Source organism: Temnothorax nylanderi, unplaced genomic scaffold, assembly GCF_030848795.1.
Source record: "Temnothorax nylanderi isolate EJ_2023f unplaced genomic scaffold, tnyl_v1.0 TNYL_tig0458_pilon, whole genome shotgun sequence".
In the NCBI taxonomy this organism is placed as follows: Eukaryota; Metazoa; Arthropoda; class Insecta; order Hymenoptera; family Formicidae; genus Temnothorax; species Temnothorax nylanderi.
Window position 1 is genome coordinate 101,870 of NW_027249520.1, and position 15,959 is coordinate 117,828.

At 47.1% G+C, this 15,959-nt stretch overlaps 1 protein-coding gene across 1 annotated transcript; it reads left to right on the top strand.

Moving 5' to 3' along the window:
* The first annotated feature begins 11,024 nt into the window (after positions 1-11,024).
* On the top strand, positions 11,025-14,465 carry LOC139782979 (uncharacterized). The gene has a single exon (XM_071722077.1). The coding sequence runs from the start codon at positions 11,025-11,027 to the stop codon at positions 14,463-14,465; it is 3,441 nt and encodes a 1,146-aa protein (XP_071578178.1).
* Positions 14,466-15,959: the final 1,494 nt, after the last annotated feature.

A 15,959-nucleotide genomic window follows, 5' to 3' on the forward strand; every position in this document is an offset into this window, starting at 1 on the left:
CCGCATAAACCGTCATAAAATATCGCGTTCCATTTATACGTATGTGCTCGCGATCCAGTATAAAGTACTGTAATATCGCTCCGTGTGCGTCCGCGTAAGCTCCTGTAAGCATCGCGTTTCGTTTCCGTCTAACGATCACTGCAGTACCGCGCCATATGCATTAACCCGTTGTAAATATCGCGTTCCGTTTAAAGATCACTGTAATACCGCGCCGTATGCATAACCCGTTATAAATATCTCGCGTTCCGCTTACACGTATGCGTCCATATAAACCGCTGGATTAACCCTGCATATCATTTATTGTATCATTGCAAGTATTAATTATTATTATTGCGAATATTAAATAAACTGTGTGTATGTGTGAATCAAATACTGATTACTGTTTCTGGGTCTACTTATCGAACTCCTAATCCGGCGAGCTAGTCCGCGTTCGATTTCTTAAAAACGGCAGGTTGTTATAACGTCGTACGATAGCAGCGTATTCGATCCACAAGAATACTATTCGGCGACACGAAACGTTAATCTAATAGAAATGGCGGAAGCACAACCGAATAACAAGTGCGAAACGAATAACGGAGATATACCGGTATCCGAGGAAATAGACGAAGAAATAAACTGTCTTAGAGTATTATCTCAACAGAGAACTCCGGCGAATAATCGTAACCGAATGCCAGAACAGGCAGGATTACAGCCAGACGATAGAGATTCCATCCATAACGAAATATTACGTGGAATCCGCAACTTACAAGATCGCGTAAATCAATTAGAAACGGCGAATCCGCCCGATCGCCGCGAATTTCAACCGAGACGCGAGCATAGCAACCTCCCGTTTGATGTCACGTACGGATATCGTACGATATCCGGAATCAGGCGGAACGCGCTATCGGATATCTACGTTTAAAAGAAGTCTGAGATATGATACCTGAGTTCGACAGAACCTCGAGTAGATTACAAGAATTTTTGAACACGTTCTTTTATCGCGTTATACGCGATAAAAAATATCAACCCCATTGAAGAAGGAACATTATTAGAAGCCGTGCTATGTACCAAGTTAAAAGAAAGAGCAATGATAGATCTTCAAACGCGAGAGATCCGAGATTTCGTACAATTAAAGAAAAAGTTACAAGTTCACAGTTTATTATTTTAGCCGAAAAAGCATGACGCATTTACAACAAAGAGTTTAATACATTAAAGCAAAAAGCCGGAGAAAGCGCAAGAGCATTCGGATTAAGAGCCAATAAATTGGCCATGGAATTGTATGACTCCGTGATAGAAGGACGAAATCACACGATAGAAAGCAAGCGAACGATATTAGAAACAATTCAACAACAGGCATTACAGAACTTCCAATTAGGATTACGTGACGAGATCAAGTTACTCATCCGAGCACAGTACTTTGTGACCTTGCAAGAAGCGATTGCAGGAGCGAGCGTGAAAGAAAAAGAAAACAGACCGAGCGAACCCGCCGCGTTCTAAAAATACTTATGCGTACTCGCCGCAACCACGTGACAACAATAATTCAATGCCAAAAATGCGGAGAATACGGACATCACGGGTGAGAATGTCGCACGAGCAGATACGCTAACCGATTTTCCTTGCAAAAATAGGACATTCTGCGTGAATACGGTAGATAAATTCTGCAAATATTGTAAGAAAGCAGGACATACACGCGAGGAATGTTGGCTATTAAACGGACGACCAAATAAAGAAAGATTAAATCACGAAAAGTATAAAGAAAAACAATAATTTCCAAGGACAAAATAAAAATCACAATCAAAAAACTAATGGTTCAAGAAAAAAGAATTTTAATTCCACGCCGAGTAGCGATGAGGAAGACAAGGATCAAACAAAGCAGCGTCGACCTGCTATCGAGTATCAGGTTTCACACATGACGACTAAGCCGCGAATGCATGCAGAGCTGGACTTAATCACTCTGTCCATGCGAAAAGCAAAACGTGAAAAGATAAATTTGCTGTTCGATATAGGAGCGGGCATATCAATAATTAAAATAAAGTATTTAAAAGGCGAAACATTAATAAAAAAAGATAAAATGACTGTCATAAGAGTAACAGGATATAAAGCTCATACAATTGAAAAGATTAGAGCCACTATTGATTTAAAAGAACGAAAAATTACGCACACGATGTATGTGGTCAAAGACGATTTCTCTATCGAATATGACGGGATATTAGGAGTCGATTTCATTAAAAAACATCAAGCTTCTTACAGTTATAAAATGAACTCAATAAAGATAGGTCAAAGTACACTGAAATTGTATCTATATAGAATTTATTTACTTCAGCATTTACAGCTAAGAAGGGACTTGTTTTACATTTTTTCCTTCCTCCTTAACCTCACTCAACCATCCACATCTTACATCTATTTATGACTAGACGCCATTAGCTATCACTGTATTTTTGTACTTTTTATGCGACATTGTCTATCTCCTACTCAACATATCTCCTCTACTTCCTCTTCCCTATTCCTATTAACTTTTTCTTCCTTCTTCTTCTTCACCTCCTTTTCCCTTTCTTTCCACACCTTCCTCAATATCCTCTCTTTATCTATATCCAATTCATCATTCTATATTCTTTTCCATCTCTCTCCTCCATCTCTACCTAATTCTACAAAGTACAAACCATCTGCTTGTCTTTTTACAATTTTCCACGTAGTGTTCCATACAATCTTTTCCTTCTCCGCACATTATACAATTTTTCTCTCCATCTCCTAACCAGTACTTATTTTTTTCTTCCATATTTCCACATCTTAATTTTATCAGAGCCCTTACATCATCCCCTATCCGTTCCTTATCTATCTTCATCAAATACTTCACGCCACCTTTCACCTGAATTTCCTTATATTTCCTATTATATTTCGCTTTCTCAATCCTATCCTCCTCCCATTGCCTCTGTCTTTCTCTTTCCTTCTGTATCAATTTTTCCTCCAAGTTTTCTTTCTCCATTCTTATCCTCTCTACTACTTCTAACTCCCACCCATTTTTATTAGAATATCTCTCCCTTTCTATCCCGTACCTGTCCTACCATTTGCCATCCTCTTCTTCTAACCAACACTCATAATATTCCCTCCCGCCCCATTTCTTGTTCTTTCCTCGAATCTCATTGCCCTAATTCTCCATCCAACACATAGTTTTTCCATCCCTAATTCCCTCATAATTACGTACCTCAGTGTACAAAAATCTAAGCTAAATATCCATCTTACGTAATCCATCATTACCTTCTCTAGCTCTACTTTCTCTTCTCAACCCCATATCTCCACCCCGTACGCCATTACACTTTGTACCAAATACTTAAAAACCATCCATCTTTTGACACAAAATCATCCCTACAAATTCTTTCTCCTAAACCCCACACTTTCCTAGCTGCCATCCTTCCTTTCTTGCTTAATTCCTTTATGTGTTTTTTTATAATTGCCTCTTATTAAACGTGAACCTTAAAATAACTTAACTTCCGAAGCGCGGATCTAGCTCGCGGCTGGTCAGGGTTCGGAGTAGGCGTGGAGGAAGATACAAGATTCGGTTTTTAGAAAGAGTTTACAATAACAGTTTATTATAATGTGAAAATTTCGGTGTAATATATAGATACAATAACAGTTTATTATAATGTGAAAATTTCGGTGTAATACATAGGTAGAGATAGAATACGCGGATGTTCGAGACGAAACGGTATACAGCGAGATAATACGCGGATTTCGACACGAAACGGTGTGTAGCAAAATAATACGCGGATTTCGAGACGGAAACGCTGTGTACAATGCGGTGTACAATGCCGCTATGTACAATGCCGGGCTTGCACCGACTAAAAAACACCCCCGTGCAGCCACCCAAGGTCTAGGCCACAGGTCCGAGAGCCTCTTTCGCATTGCACCGGATCTGCAGCAATCGTGCGCGTCCACGCCCTTCCCACATAATCCACATTAACCCCGCTCGAACCGCGAGAAAACAAACGGTACGCCCGTGCCAGCACATCCGCAGCTAGTCGACCGATCCACATGAATCAGCCGACCGCCTGAGAAACACCAGCGGATGACGTTCCCCGCAAGCTCCGCCACGGATGCACCGATAGGGCAAGCCGCAGTACGCTCCCGCTGCAATGTCGGCGGAGCACCCACTCTTGCATCGGCCACCCTCTTAAAAATCGTGAGATTACGAAGAAACGAGAAGATGCCCGATGCACCCAAGACCAAGCCTGACGAAAGTGAACCGACCGCCTCCAGCAGGCCCGGCATGCTATGCAAGCATAGACATGTCGGACTGCTTTCTCCGACTATAGCGGGACCTTTCCGCCAGACCGGCCGCTGCATTTGTGTACCCGAATCGTACAATCCAATACACGCGCGCGCGCCCAAGAAATTATGGACAATTCTTTGGAATTGCCCAATCCTGGCTGATTCGTAAGTCAACCTAGAACACAGTGATGCGCACTCATACGCCAGGATCCTCGTCCCCAATCGGAGAAGCCGCCGCCAAAACCTGTTGTTGTCGCTCCTCCTCTTCCCTCGTGCGCATGACACGCTCCGCGAAGTTAGAGAACGCCCTCCATGCTTCCTCTGATCTCGAGATGGTTCGAGCAATCGCCACGAAGGATAAATCACCGCCAATTACCAAAATGAGATCCTGCCTTTTAACCACCCAAGCCGGACATTCCTGGACGGTGTGCTCGGAAGAGTCCAGATCCAGGTGACAATGTTCGCACACATTTGTGTTGGCCCGCTCAATCTTCCGCAAGTATGTCCCAAAGCAGCCGTGTCCGGTAAGCAACTGCGTCATTCGGTACGTGAGTCCTTCATACAGTCTGCCCAACTATAGGTCTAGGGTAAGTGAAATTGCCTGTAACGTCCTAGCTCTATAGAGACGATCATCCTCAAGCCGCTCAGCCCAACTCTGCATCGTTTGAACGCTCTTATTGTCTCTAACCTCCTTAATCGCATCCAGGGACAACTCGCCGCGATCCCTGAGATCCCGGATCCGAACAAATGTATTTCTACGCTCTAACGCAAGAATATCAACAGGTGGTACGCTCGCCAACAAGGCCGCATCGTAGAACACTGTCCTATACGCCGACTCTATGCGCCGCAGTGCGCTGTATGCGTCGATACGCCCGTTGCGTCTTACAAGACGCCGCAAGTTCTTCGCCCCATACGGGGGCTCCGTAAAGCAACACAGATAAGACTACATTATAATACAATCGCCTTTTCTTTTCATTCGGTTCTTTAAGGTTGGGCATAAGACGATCCAAAACACTCATAATCTTCTCCGCCTTTTTTGCCGCATACTCGAAGTGAAAATTAAACCGCCAACGACTATCGACCATAACGTCCAGGTACTTTATGTTCTGAACGACTATGTTCGACCGGCCAATCCGGATCACTGGGGCGTTATTTTGGCCAAAACGGAAGCCAAGGGCCACTGCATCTGTCTTATTTTCAGAGATTTCCAGTCTAAGCTCTCTAATTCTACGAATAACCTCCTTCACTATCTCGTTGGCTTTAAAGATCAGGTGATCACGATCTTTAGCCGTAATTACAATCAGCGTGTCGTCGGCATAGCATATTATAATGCATCCCGGTAACACTATTATTCGTAGAATACTATCGAACGTAATGTTCCACAACAATAGACCTAAGACAGAGCCTTGCGGGACGCCCGCTCTGACCCTTCTACGTCGAACACTGCCATCCTTAATGAGATACCTATATCTGGACGCAAATAGTCCGCGACAATCTTACGCAGGTAGTCCGGAAAATCTTTTCTCTTCAGAACTCGCTTGATCAACCGCCATGGGATGGAGTTGAAAGCGTTTTTCATGTCCAAAATTACACCCATAGCAACTTTTCTATCTGCTACCACTTCCTGCATAAACTTCTTAAGTCGTAAGAGTGCATCCGACATGGATCGCCTCTTCCTAAAGCCAAATTAATTATCAGAACACTCAGCAATAGGGTGTTCCGCCATCCACTCTAGGAGTCTGTTAGCGATAATTCGCTCCATAACTTTACTCACATCGTCGAGCAGGCATATTGGCCTCACGCTGGGAAGGAGTCCAGCAGAGATCTGTTCATCCTTTGGAATCAGCGCAAGACCGGCAACCTTCCATATCGTAGGAAAGATACCACTTTTGAGGCACACATTAAAACAGGCCGCTAACCTTCCTACCATACAGGAGAGGACCCTTTTTTACAAAGCGGCTTTAAACCCGTCCGGGCCAGGAGCCGTATTCGGCTTATCTTTTTCTTAAATGGCCCGGTGTATCTCATCAGGCGCCACACTAAAATCCTCATTCCAGACGATACCAGACCAATCCTCCTCTACTAGCTCTCTACCCGGCGGAAATAAAGAGTCCAGCAGCCTCTCCAAGATCTCGTTATCTAGAGTCTCTGTGAGAGACGGCGACGACCTCCTCAGACGCTTGAGAACGAATTTGTAGGGAAGCCCCCACGGATCGGTCTCGATGCTCCAGCAACTCCTGCCAAGAAGAGGATTTGGCCCTTTCAATGGCCCTCCTGAGATTACTGCGAGCGAGCCTATAAGAGGCCTATGTAGGTCCTCAATCAACTCCGGGGAACTCGTCCTCCTTCTCGTAGCACGAGTCAAAGATCTCTTCTCCCGCATACATATCGTCTTCAACTCGGCGATATCGTCGGACCACAAATAAATAGGTCGCTTCGTAGCTCGAACCCTGATGCGCGGCACAGCGGCGTCACACGCATTTTTCATTACGCGGCGAACTCATAGATTTGCTTCCTCAGCAGATGCCGGCTCCATTACCGTAGGATCGAGCCAACACCTTCATTCGAAACACAACTTGAACAATTCTTCGTCCATGTTTTTGATGTTCCATCCAGATTGTGTTGGTCTTTCACCTATCGAAACCGCACCCACTCCACCAACATCGAAACTAATGTATTGGTAGTCGGACAAAGTCTCGAAACCATCGAGTACCTTCCATCTCAAACACGACCGGTCAACCCCGAAGAGACCCAAGTGAGGTCGACTATCGATTCCCCTTGCTGGCAGACGCACGTGGGCAGGCTGCCCGAGTTGACTAGACGCAAGTCGAACCCCGCGGCCCATCTCTCAAGTGTTCGGCACTTCTAGTTCGTGGAGGGAGAACCCCAACTGACCGAGTGACCGTTGAAGTCGCCACAGATCATTATGGGACTCCCCGCGGAAACAACTAAGACTCTGAGCTCGTTCAAAAAATCAAGTACGAGAGTTCCTGTCTACATTAGAAGATATGTAGCAAGACACATACAAAATGTCACCACACAATACCACCGCATAATTAGTACCGCGTTTAAACGGAGTACAAACACACAAAAACCTATTCGTGCTCAATTGATCGCTGCCAACTTATTACTGCTAGCAAATCAAAAGTTTGTGACACGCTGGCGGGCTCTGTCACCATAAACAAACCTGTCTCCAGCTCAGTCATGCACTGCAGTGCCAGGTCTTGCGTCCAGTAGCACCTATTCATGTTACATTGGAGGACCCGGGTCATCAAAATCCATAGGGGTGGATGGCCGGGCCCTCCGTACCGGCGCGGCGGCGTCACCATTCTCCTAGTAGAAGGAGCTTTAGTTCTCACCGGGTTACGATTCATTCCGCATTGGACCGAACCCAAGCGATGATTTTCGTATTTCCCTAGGCTAATACACACCGCACACATAGTCTCTACCCTGGTTCGCGGTGGTTACCGAGCGACGGAGCGACGGATCGTGCGGCTAAGACCCTCAGCGAATGTAGGGAGCGACTCTCTACACTGGTTTGCGGTGGTAAAGCTGGACGGAGATGTTTTATTGGGCGGCTGAGACCTTCAGCAAGTCTAGAGAGCAACTCTCTAGACTGTGTCGTGACGATAATACGAGAACGGGATTGAATCGGCCTTCGAGAAACATCACTCGACGGAGCCAGAGAGCGTCTCTCTATTTCAGGGCGTTGATTTGGTTTTAGGATTTCGGAATCCGAGAGCAGCGGGGAATCGGTCGGATCGGTTGCTAGCTCACGGCGGAATCTAATCATCGTCAAAAAGACGCGGGTATATATACCCCTCGGCGCCGTCAGGTGGCGGCGGGGGTATCGGCGACGGCGATCGCGAGCGCCGGGGTGAATCGGCGTGGCATCCGGCTGATGTTCGCTGGGTACGATGCGTTTCGGGGCGCATTGTTACAACCCTAAGTGCTTAAATACCCGCACCTCTTTGTCTTCCCATTTCCATATTTCCTTACCCTCTCTTTCTTTTTTATTAAACACCATTATCTTTGTCTTATCCGCGCTCAACTCCAACTTCCTATCTTTCAAGAATCTCCTAAATGTGACCATCATATCCAATAGAGCATCCCTATTTTTCGCAATTAACACTATATCATCTGCATACGTTAGACTCCATATATCTTATTTTCTTTATTTCTATTCCTTCTATACCTCTTTTCCGAATTACTTCGTCTCATTCCGCAGTATATATCATACAGAAGTTGACTCAGCACACAACCCTGCCTTACTCCCCTTGTTGTCCTGAACTCTTTCGTATGTCCCTGATTAGTCCTCACCACCACCTTTGTCTCCTTGTATATTCTCTCCAGTCTTCCTATCAGTGTTTCTTATGTTCCTTTTTCCCTCATGATATTCCATAATCTGTTTCTATCCACCTTATCAAAAGCTGCCTTCAGGTCTGCGAACAAGGCGTATACCTTTTCTATTTCCCTTTCTTCTTTGTGCCAAATGATTTAGTACAAAAACATTATCCGTCGTTGATTTTCCTTTCCTAAAACCCGTCTGACTTTCAGGTAACATTTCTTCTCCTTCCACCTGTGCCTCTAGCCTACTTCTTAGTATCTATGCGTACACATCAACGATATGCTTCTGTAGCTTCCCGTGTACAATTACACTTTTCTTCCAGTCCTCTCGTACCTTCTTTCCAAACTTGTTTCATCAACACCACCAGTTTCCTCCACAGATCTTTCCCTGCATACTTCCACGCCTCCATGAGGATTCCATCTATTCCTGCCGCCTTCTTCAACTTCATTTTCTTTACTGCTCTCCTGATTTCTTCTTTTCCTATCTCCAGTTCTTCCTCTCCTTCATTCCTTGATTCCCTCTTCTTCTCCCCATCTCTTCTTTCTTTCTCTTTTTCTCCTCCTAGCAATTCCATAAAATGCGCTCTCCATTCCTCTTCACCTATGTCATTCTCTTTCCATATTTTTTTCTTTCTCTTCCTATTTATAAATTTCCAAACGTCTGTCTCTCTCTTCATTCCCTTTAACTCTGCCTTCTCCTCTTCTCTTCTTTCCTTTTGTTTTTTCAGCATCCATTCTTTCATCTTCCTTCTTTCCTCCATATTCTTTTCTTTCTTCATTTTTTCTTTCCTCCATCTCCTGTACACTCTTTGTGCCTCCCTTTTCTTTCTTGTGCAGCTTTTGCCCCACCAATCTTTATAACCTAGCCCTTTTTTCTTAAACTTTACCTTCTTCTTAATCATTGCTCCCTGGATAATTTCCTTGATCCTCGATCACTTTTCTTTACCGTTCCTTCCTCTTGGTTTTCTTGTTCCCTTATTTCCTCCGTTGTCTCCTTGTATCTTTGTACGGACTTCTTATCCCACGTGATGATCTACCTCTCCTCTTCTTTCTTCTTTCCCTTTTCTACTTCATCCTCCTCCTGCCATTCTTTTTCTTTCATTTCCACCGGCATATGGTCTGAGTTCAGTTTGTCGCCTACTTTAAATCGTACCGTTTTTTCGCTCGCTTTTTCGTTTACAATTACATAATGTATGACCGTACTACCTCTTGCTCCTATGTATGTAAATTCCCCTTCCCAGTCACCTTCCATTGTCCCATTCAGAATATACCATCCCTTCCTCTGAACCCATTCTACAAAGTTTTTTCCTCCGTTACTCACTACTTTATCTTTGCTTTCTATTTCTATGTCCGCTCCCTCCATATCTAAATACTCCCTAAATTCCTTATTCTTAAATTAAAATCTCCTCCTATATATTACTATATCTTCTATTTCCTTTCCTTCCATTAGCTTTTCTAACTTTACCAAATCTTGAACATGTTGCTATATCTCCTTTCTCTCCTTTTATTTCCGACATTGTAACCTGTTCCGTAATTTTCTCGCGATCGCGGATCAATACCGTACCGGTAACGCCATCCGTCAGTCGCCCTCCGAACGAAGGGATTTCGCGCCGCTCCCCCCGTCAACCCTCACCGCGAAGTCTCTCGCGGCACGTATCGATCCTGTCATGCCGTGATCGCATGATCCCGGAAACGCAGGTGATTGGTCGATACGCGTCGCGCAAAGGAAAGCTCCCGAAACACGAGAGTTCGCGGTCAGTCGCTAAAAGTACTCCGGTTCACGAGGTCGTATACCGTCGTGCTTCCGTTAACGTACCCCGGTTCACGCGGTCTCAAAAATACCGTCGTGCATCCGAGTTTACTGCTCTATCAGAGCACCGCTAATTATCGCGCCGTTCGTGCGTGCTGCAATTCGCTCTCGCCTCCGCGAGCAGTGAACATTCGCGTATAAGTCACCCTGCGTGCCTCGCCATTGTGCGCTCGATCATCGTGATCGAGCCGACTTTTGTGAACATTCTCGCGTCTTGTGTTACGAACAAGTGCGACTGCAGTATAACGCCTCAAGTGCGTTCATCGCGTGCAAGCTACATTGCGCGTCTTAATTGCCATCGCCTCCGCGCTCTACGAACACTTTCGTATCACGTGACCAGCGCTCATCAAATCACATGCGCGCCGAGTGTCGTGCTCAAATGAGAGCGCGTCAACCAGCATTTGTATTAACCTGACGATTAAATGATATTTGTGCATTCCTCCCAAATCAAGTGTCTCATTCTAACCGCACGTCGGATCCCTGTCGGGGTCGACCCGGCATCTTACGCCAATTGGCGAACCGGAGTTACGCCCGGAAAACATAAAATTCGCCAACATAATTTCTGGTCCTTCGAGCCGGATCGGCGTGCTTGTTGAGGACGAGTCAAACCAGCTGGTGCGAAATGGCAGAGCAATTGGGCGGTCAACCGCAACTCCAAAGAGTGATCGAGCGTTGTCTTGAGAATTTCAAGAAGCTCGGGCGAAGCAACCTAACGCCAGCAAAGGTTCGTTCGAGGATCTCCGCTCTCAAGGAGACATGGAATCAGTTCGTCAGCGGACACGCCGCTGTAGCCAAGACCATCCCTGAGGACCTGCGAGCATCGCTGTCCTACTTCAAGGACAATCACTTCGAGACTACGCACAACGCCTACCAAGCAGCCTTGGACTACATGTCGGAGAGCCTGGAGGAGTTGGAGCCAGTCGTGAGTCACAACCAGTCATTTGCCGCATCGACGATGCGCACGGATCAGTCCGCGTTTTCTCTTTCGCACCTGCCGCGTATAAGTCTTCCTAAATTCTCGGGGGAGTTTCGCGAGTGGGAAGCGTTTCGAGATCAATTTACAGCCTTAATCATTGATAATCGCGAATTGTTAGATGTTAATCGCTTGCAGTATCTGCACTCTTGCGTGAAGGGTGAAGCCAGCGATGCCATACGCAATATGGCATTAACTGACGCGAATTTTAAGATAGCTTGGAGTTTGCTAATAACGCGATATGATAATCGCCGCCGCTTAGTACATGATCACATCCACGCTCTGCACACGCTTCCCCAAGCGACTTCTGATTCCGCAGTGGCTCTCACCGCGTTGCGCAATAAAGCGAACATAGCAATACAGTCATTAAAAAACCTCGGTCGGTCTGTTGATGCATGGGACGACATTTTGGTTTATTTGCTCGTTCAAAGGCTGGATAAATTCACACGAAAGGCCTGGGAATTGCAACTTGGCGATACGTCAGAGTATCCTACATACGATCGACTTGATAAATTTCTTCTATCACGAATACGTGCGCTCGAGAATGTTCTCCTGGCTTCGTCTCAAGTCAAGGGCAATAAACAAAATTCCTCTGTTCAGAGTCACGCAGCGAACGCAAGTTCGACCAAATGTCCCATGTGTCAAAAGACGCACTTCTTGTCCGCGTGTCCGGACTTTCACAATAAGAGCGTCGCTCAACGGCGTGATCTCGCGAAGAAATATCATTGTTGCTACAATTGCTTGAGTACACGGCACACTCGCGATGCGTGTTCAAGCAAAAACACGTGCCGTCAGTGTCAGCAGAAGCACCATACGTTGCTTCACACGACCGATGTAAATAATAATAGTTCGACAAGTGAGAGCTCACCTTCATCTACAGAAACGAAAACAGACTCAACTGACGAAGTAACTTCGCATTTATTATCTCACACTAGCTTTTCAAAATCAAATATTTTATTAGCTACGGCCTGGATCAAGGTGAGCGGGCGCAACGGTCGACATAGTATAGTCCGCGCGTTATTGGATCAAGGTTCGGTCACTACTTTGATCACCGAACGTTTAGCTCAGCGACTGCGTCTCCCGCGTACGCGCGTCTCCGTATCTATCACTGGGATCGGCGAGACCGCTGCCACCGCACGCAGCGCAGCTAAAGTTCATGTGTCAGCGCGTGACGGCACGGGCCCGGCGCCCTCCGTTTCCGCTCTTGTTCTCAAGTCGCTCACGACTTACATTCCGCAACGCGTTCCGGATATAACGAAACTGTCGTACATTCGCGAACTTACGCTAGCTGATAACGATCCGACTAGCGCGGCGCCGATTGACGTCATTATCGGTGCTGATTTGTATGGCGCGATTTTACTGCCGGAGGTCCGTAATCGCGCCCCTCATGAGCCCGTCGCTCAAAAATCGATTTTTGGATGGTTCCTGTCTGGACCAATGCCTATGCCGTCGCAGTCACGGCCGACTCGCATTCAAACGCACCACTGCACGGTGTTGTCGGAAATCTCCGATCAGCTGAAACGGTTCTGGGAGGTCGAAGAACTTCCTCAGCAAACTCATCTCTCACCGGAAGAGAGTCAATGCGAAGAACACTTCGTGTCTACACATTCTCGTGCCCCCAACGGGCAATATATAGTGCGGCTGCCGTTCAAATCGGGGCCCCCTATCGACATTGGCGACTCAAAAAAGTCTGCAATCGCGTTGTATTCGCGTCTCGAGTCACGGTTAAGGTCGAATCCCGACCTTGCGAAGGAATACCACGACTTCTTGGCGGAATATGAATGTCTTGGCCACATGACCAAGGCACCTCTCGATAACCCCCCTGATGGTCAAGTAGTGTATATACCGCATCATGCAGTTGTCCGCGAGCATAGCGCAACAACTCGTTTGCGCGTCGTCTTCAACGCCTCTCAACCCACCTCCAATGGTCTCTCGTTGAACGACCATCTAATGATCGGCCGTAAATTACAACCCGAATTATCTTTCATTCTTTTGCGATGGCGTCAATTTCGGTTCGTCTTCACCGCCGACATCGCCAAAATGTATCGCCAGATTCTTGTCCACAAAAGCGATGTAAATTATCAAAGGATCTTATGGCGACCCGCGCCAAACGGGCCCTTAATAGCATATTTATTGCTCACCGTCACTTACGGTAATGCAAACGCGCCAAACGTCGCTCTTCGCGTGGTCGAGCAAGTTGCCGAAGACGAAGGCGCTGATTTCCCTTTGGCAGTTCCGGTATTACGGCTTCACACGTACGTCGACGACGCTGTGTTTGGCGCCGATGACATACCGCTCGCGCTTCAGACGCGAGATCAACTGATTTCTCTCTTGAAACGAGCAGGATTTCACCTCCGAAAATGGGCGAGTAACAATCCCGTATTGCTCGAAGGCATCGATCCGCAGGATCATGGCCTTGCTTCCGCAAAAACGCTCGAATCTGACGAGCGTCTCAAGATACTGGGTATCAAGTGGCATCCTCACACGGACGTCTTTCAATTTGACGTCACGCTTGCAGAGTCGGTTCCCGACACGAAGCGCTCAATTCTTTCGACAATCGCTCGAATTTTTGATCCTCTTGGGTGGATGGCCCCAGTGGTCATTACCGCAAAAATCATGATGCAGCAGCTCTGGCTTCTTCGCTGTAAATGGGACGATGTAATCCCTGATGATCTTCTCCGTAAGTGGAGAGATTACTATACTCGATTACCTATACTGCGACAAATCGTCATTCCGCGTTGGACCGGTTACGGTTCCGATACACTCACCGCGGAGATTCATGGGTTTGCCGACGCCTCCGCCTCCGCATACGGAGCGGTTGTTTATTTAAAAGTTACGCATCTTGACGGAACAGTCGAGATTACGCTACTTCTATCGAAGTCGAAAGTAGCACCGCTCAAGCCCATGAGTATTCCTCGCTTAGAGTTGCTCGCCGCCGTTCTGCTCGCGCGGTCTATCGCCGCCGTGCGATCCGCGCTCACGATTACTATTCAGATCTACCATTGTTGGACAGATTCAAAGGTCACTAAAGCCTGGCTCTCGCAACCACCCTCACGTTGGAAAAATGTTCGTCGCGAATCGGGTGCATGAGGTTCAGACCCTCCTGCCAAACGTCGAATGGCATCACGTGCCATCACAGCAAAACCCTGCCGATCTCGTTTCGCGGGGCGTCAAACCGGAAAATCTGATTCAGCAATCTCTATGGTGGACAGGGCCTGACTGGCTCAAATTATCGGCAGATCAATGGCCCTCCGAGCCTCAATCAAATTTGCAAGAATCGCTACCGGAAGAGCGAGCGCACGTTTCCGTGCACCTGGTGCACCCTTGCCAACGATGGGAGCTCGGAGACAAATTCTCCTCGTGGAACAAGCTGGTGCGCGTCACCGCTTATGTAATGCGATTCGCTCGCCGCGCTCGCGAAATGAGTTGCTCAAATTCCGTCAATGCGACCGCAAAACCCGCGTCGATATTACTTCTTCCGGAAGAAATTAATCTCGCGCGCGAATTCTGGCTCAAGAAAGTGCAACAAATGTTATTCCCCGTGGAATACGCTCAATTAGAGTCATTAAATTGAATTTCGAACAGCAGTAAACTGCTACCGTTAAACCCGTTTCTCGATAAAAACGGACTTATTCGCGTCGGAGGCCGACTCCGCAATTCTGCGTTTCCGGACGACAAGAAACACCCGGTCGTGCTCGCTGCACACCCGTTAGTTACCGCGCTAATACGCGAAACTCATATCCGTGCCCTCCACGCTGGGCCGCAATTCACGTTGCACCTGCTTCGTGAACACTACTGGATCTTGCGCGCGCGTCAAACGATACGAGCTGTTCTCCATAAATGTGTCAGATGCGCTCGTGAAAGCGCCAAAGCCGCGCACGAGTTAATGGGCGACCTGCCCTCGTGTCGCGTCACGTCGACGCCTCGCGCGTTCCTACACTGCGGGATAGATTATGCCGGACCAATACAGGTCAGATCTACTCCCGGTCGAGGACACACATCAAGAAAGGCGTACATCGCGGTGTTCGTCTGCATGACCGTCAAAGCTACTCATCTGGAGTTGGTTGGCGATTGTACGACTCCCGCGTTTATCGCTGCATTCGATCGATTTTGTGCACGTCGCGGCGTTCCCAGTGATATGTATTCGGACAACGCTACGACTTTCCACGGCGCTCAACGCGAAATCTCCGTCACATGGAGTGAGGCCATTCGCGATTCGAATTTTCAAAGTAGCCTAGCAACCCAAGGCGTTCGGTGGAACTTCATTCCTCCGTCCGCGCCGCATTTCAGCGGTCTTTGGGAAGCGTGCGTCCGCAGCGTCAAGTTTCACATGAAACGCGTCATCGGGGCGCACACGCTGACATTCGAGGAGCTAAGCACGCTCCTATGTAAAATCGAAGCGTGTTTGAACTCGCGACCGATCGCTCCCGGTTCAGACAATTTCGATGATTATAATTCAGTGACACCGAGTCATTTCTTGATAGGATCGGCGCTGACAAGCGCTCCCACCCCCTCGTTGCTTGAGGAAAAGGAAACGCGTCTCACTCGGTGGCAGCTACTTACACAGATGCGCGACAGCTTTTG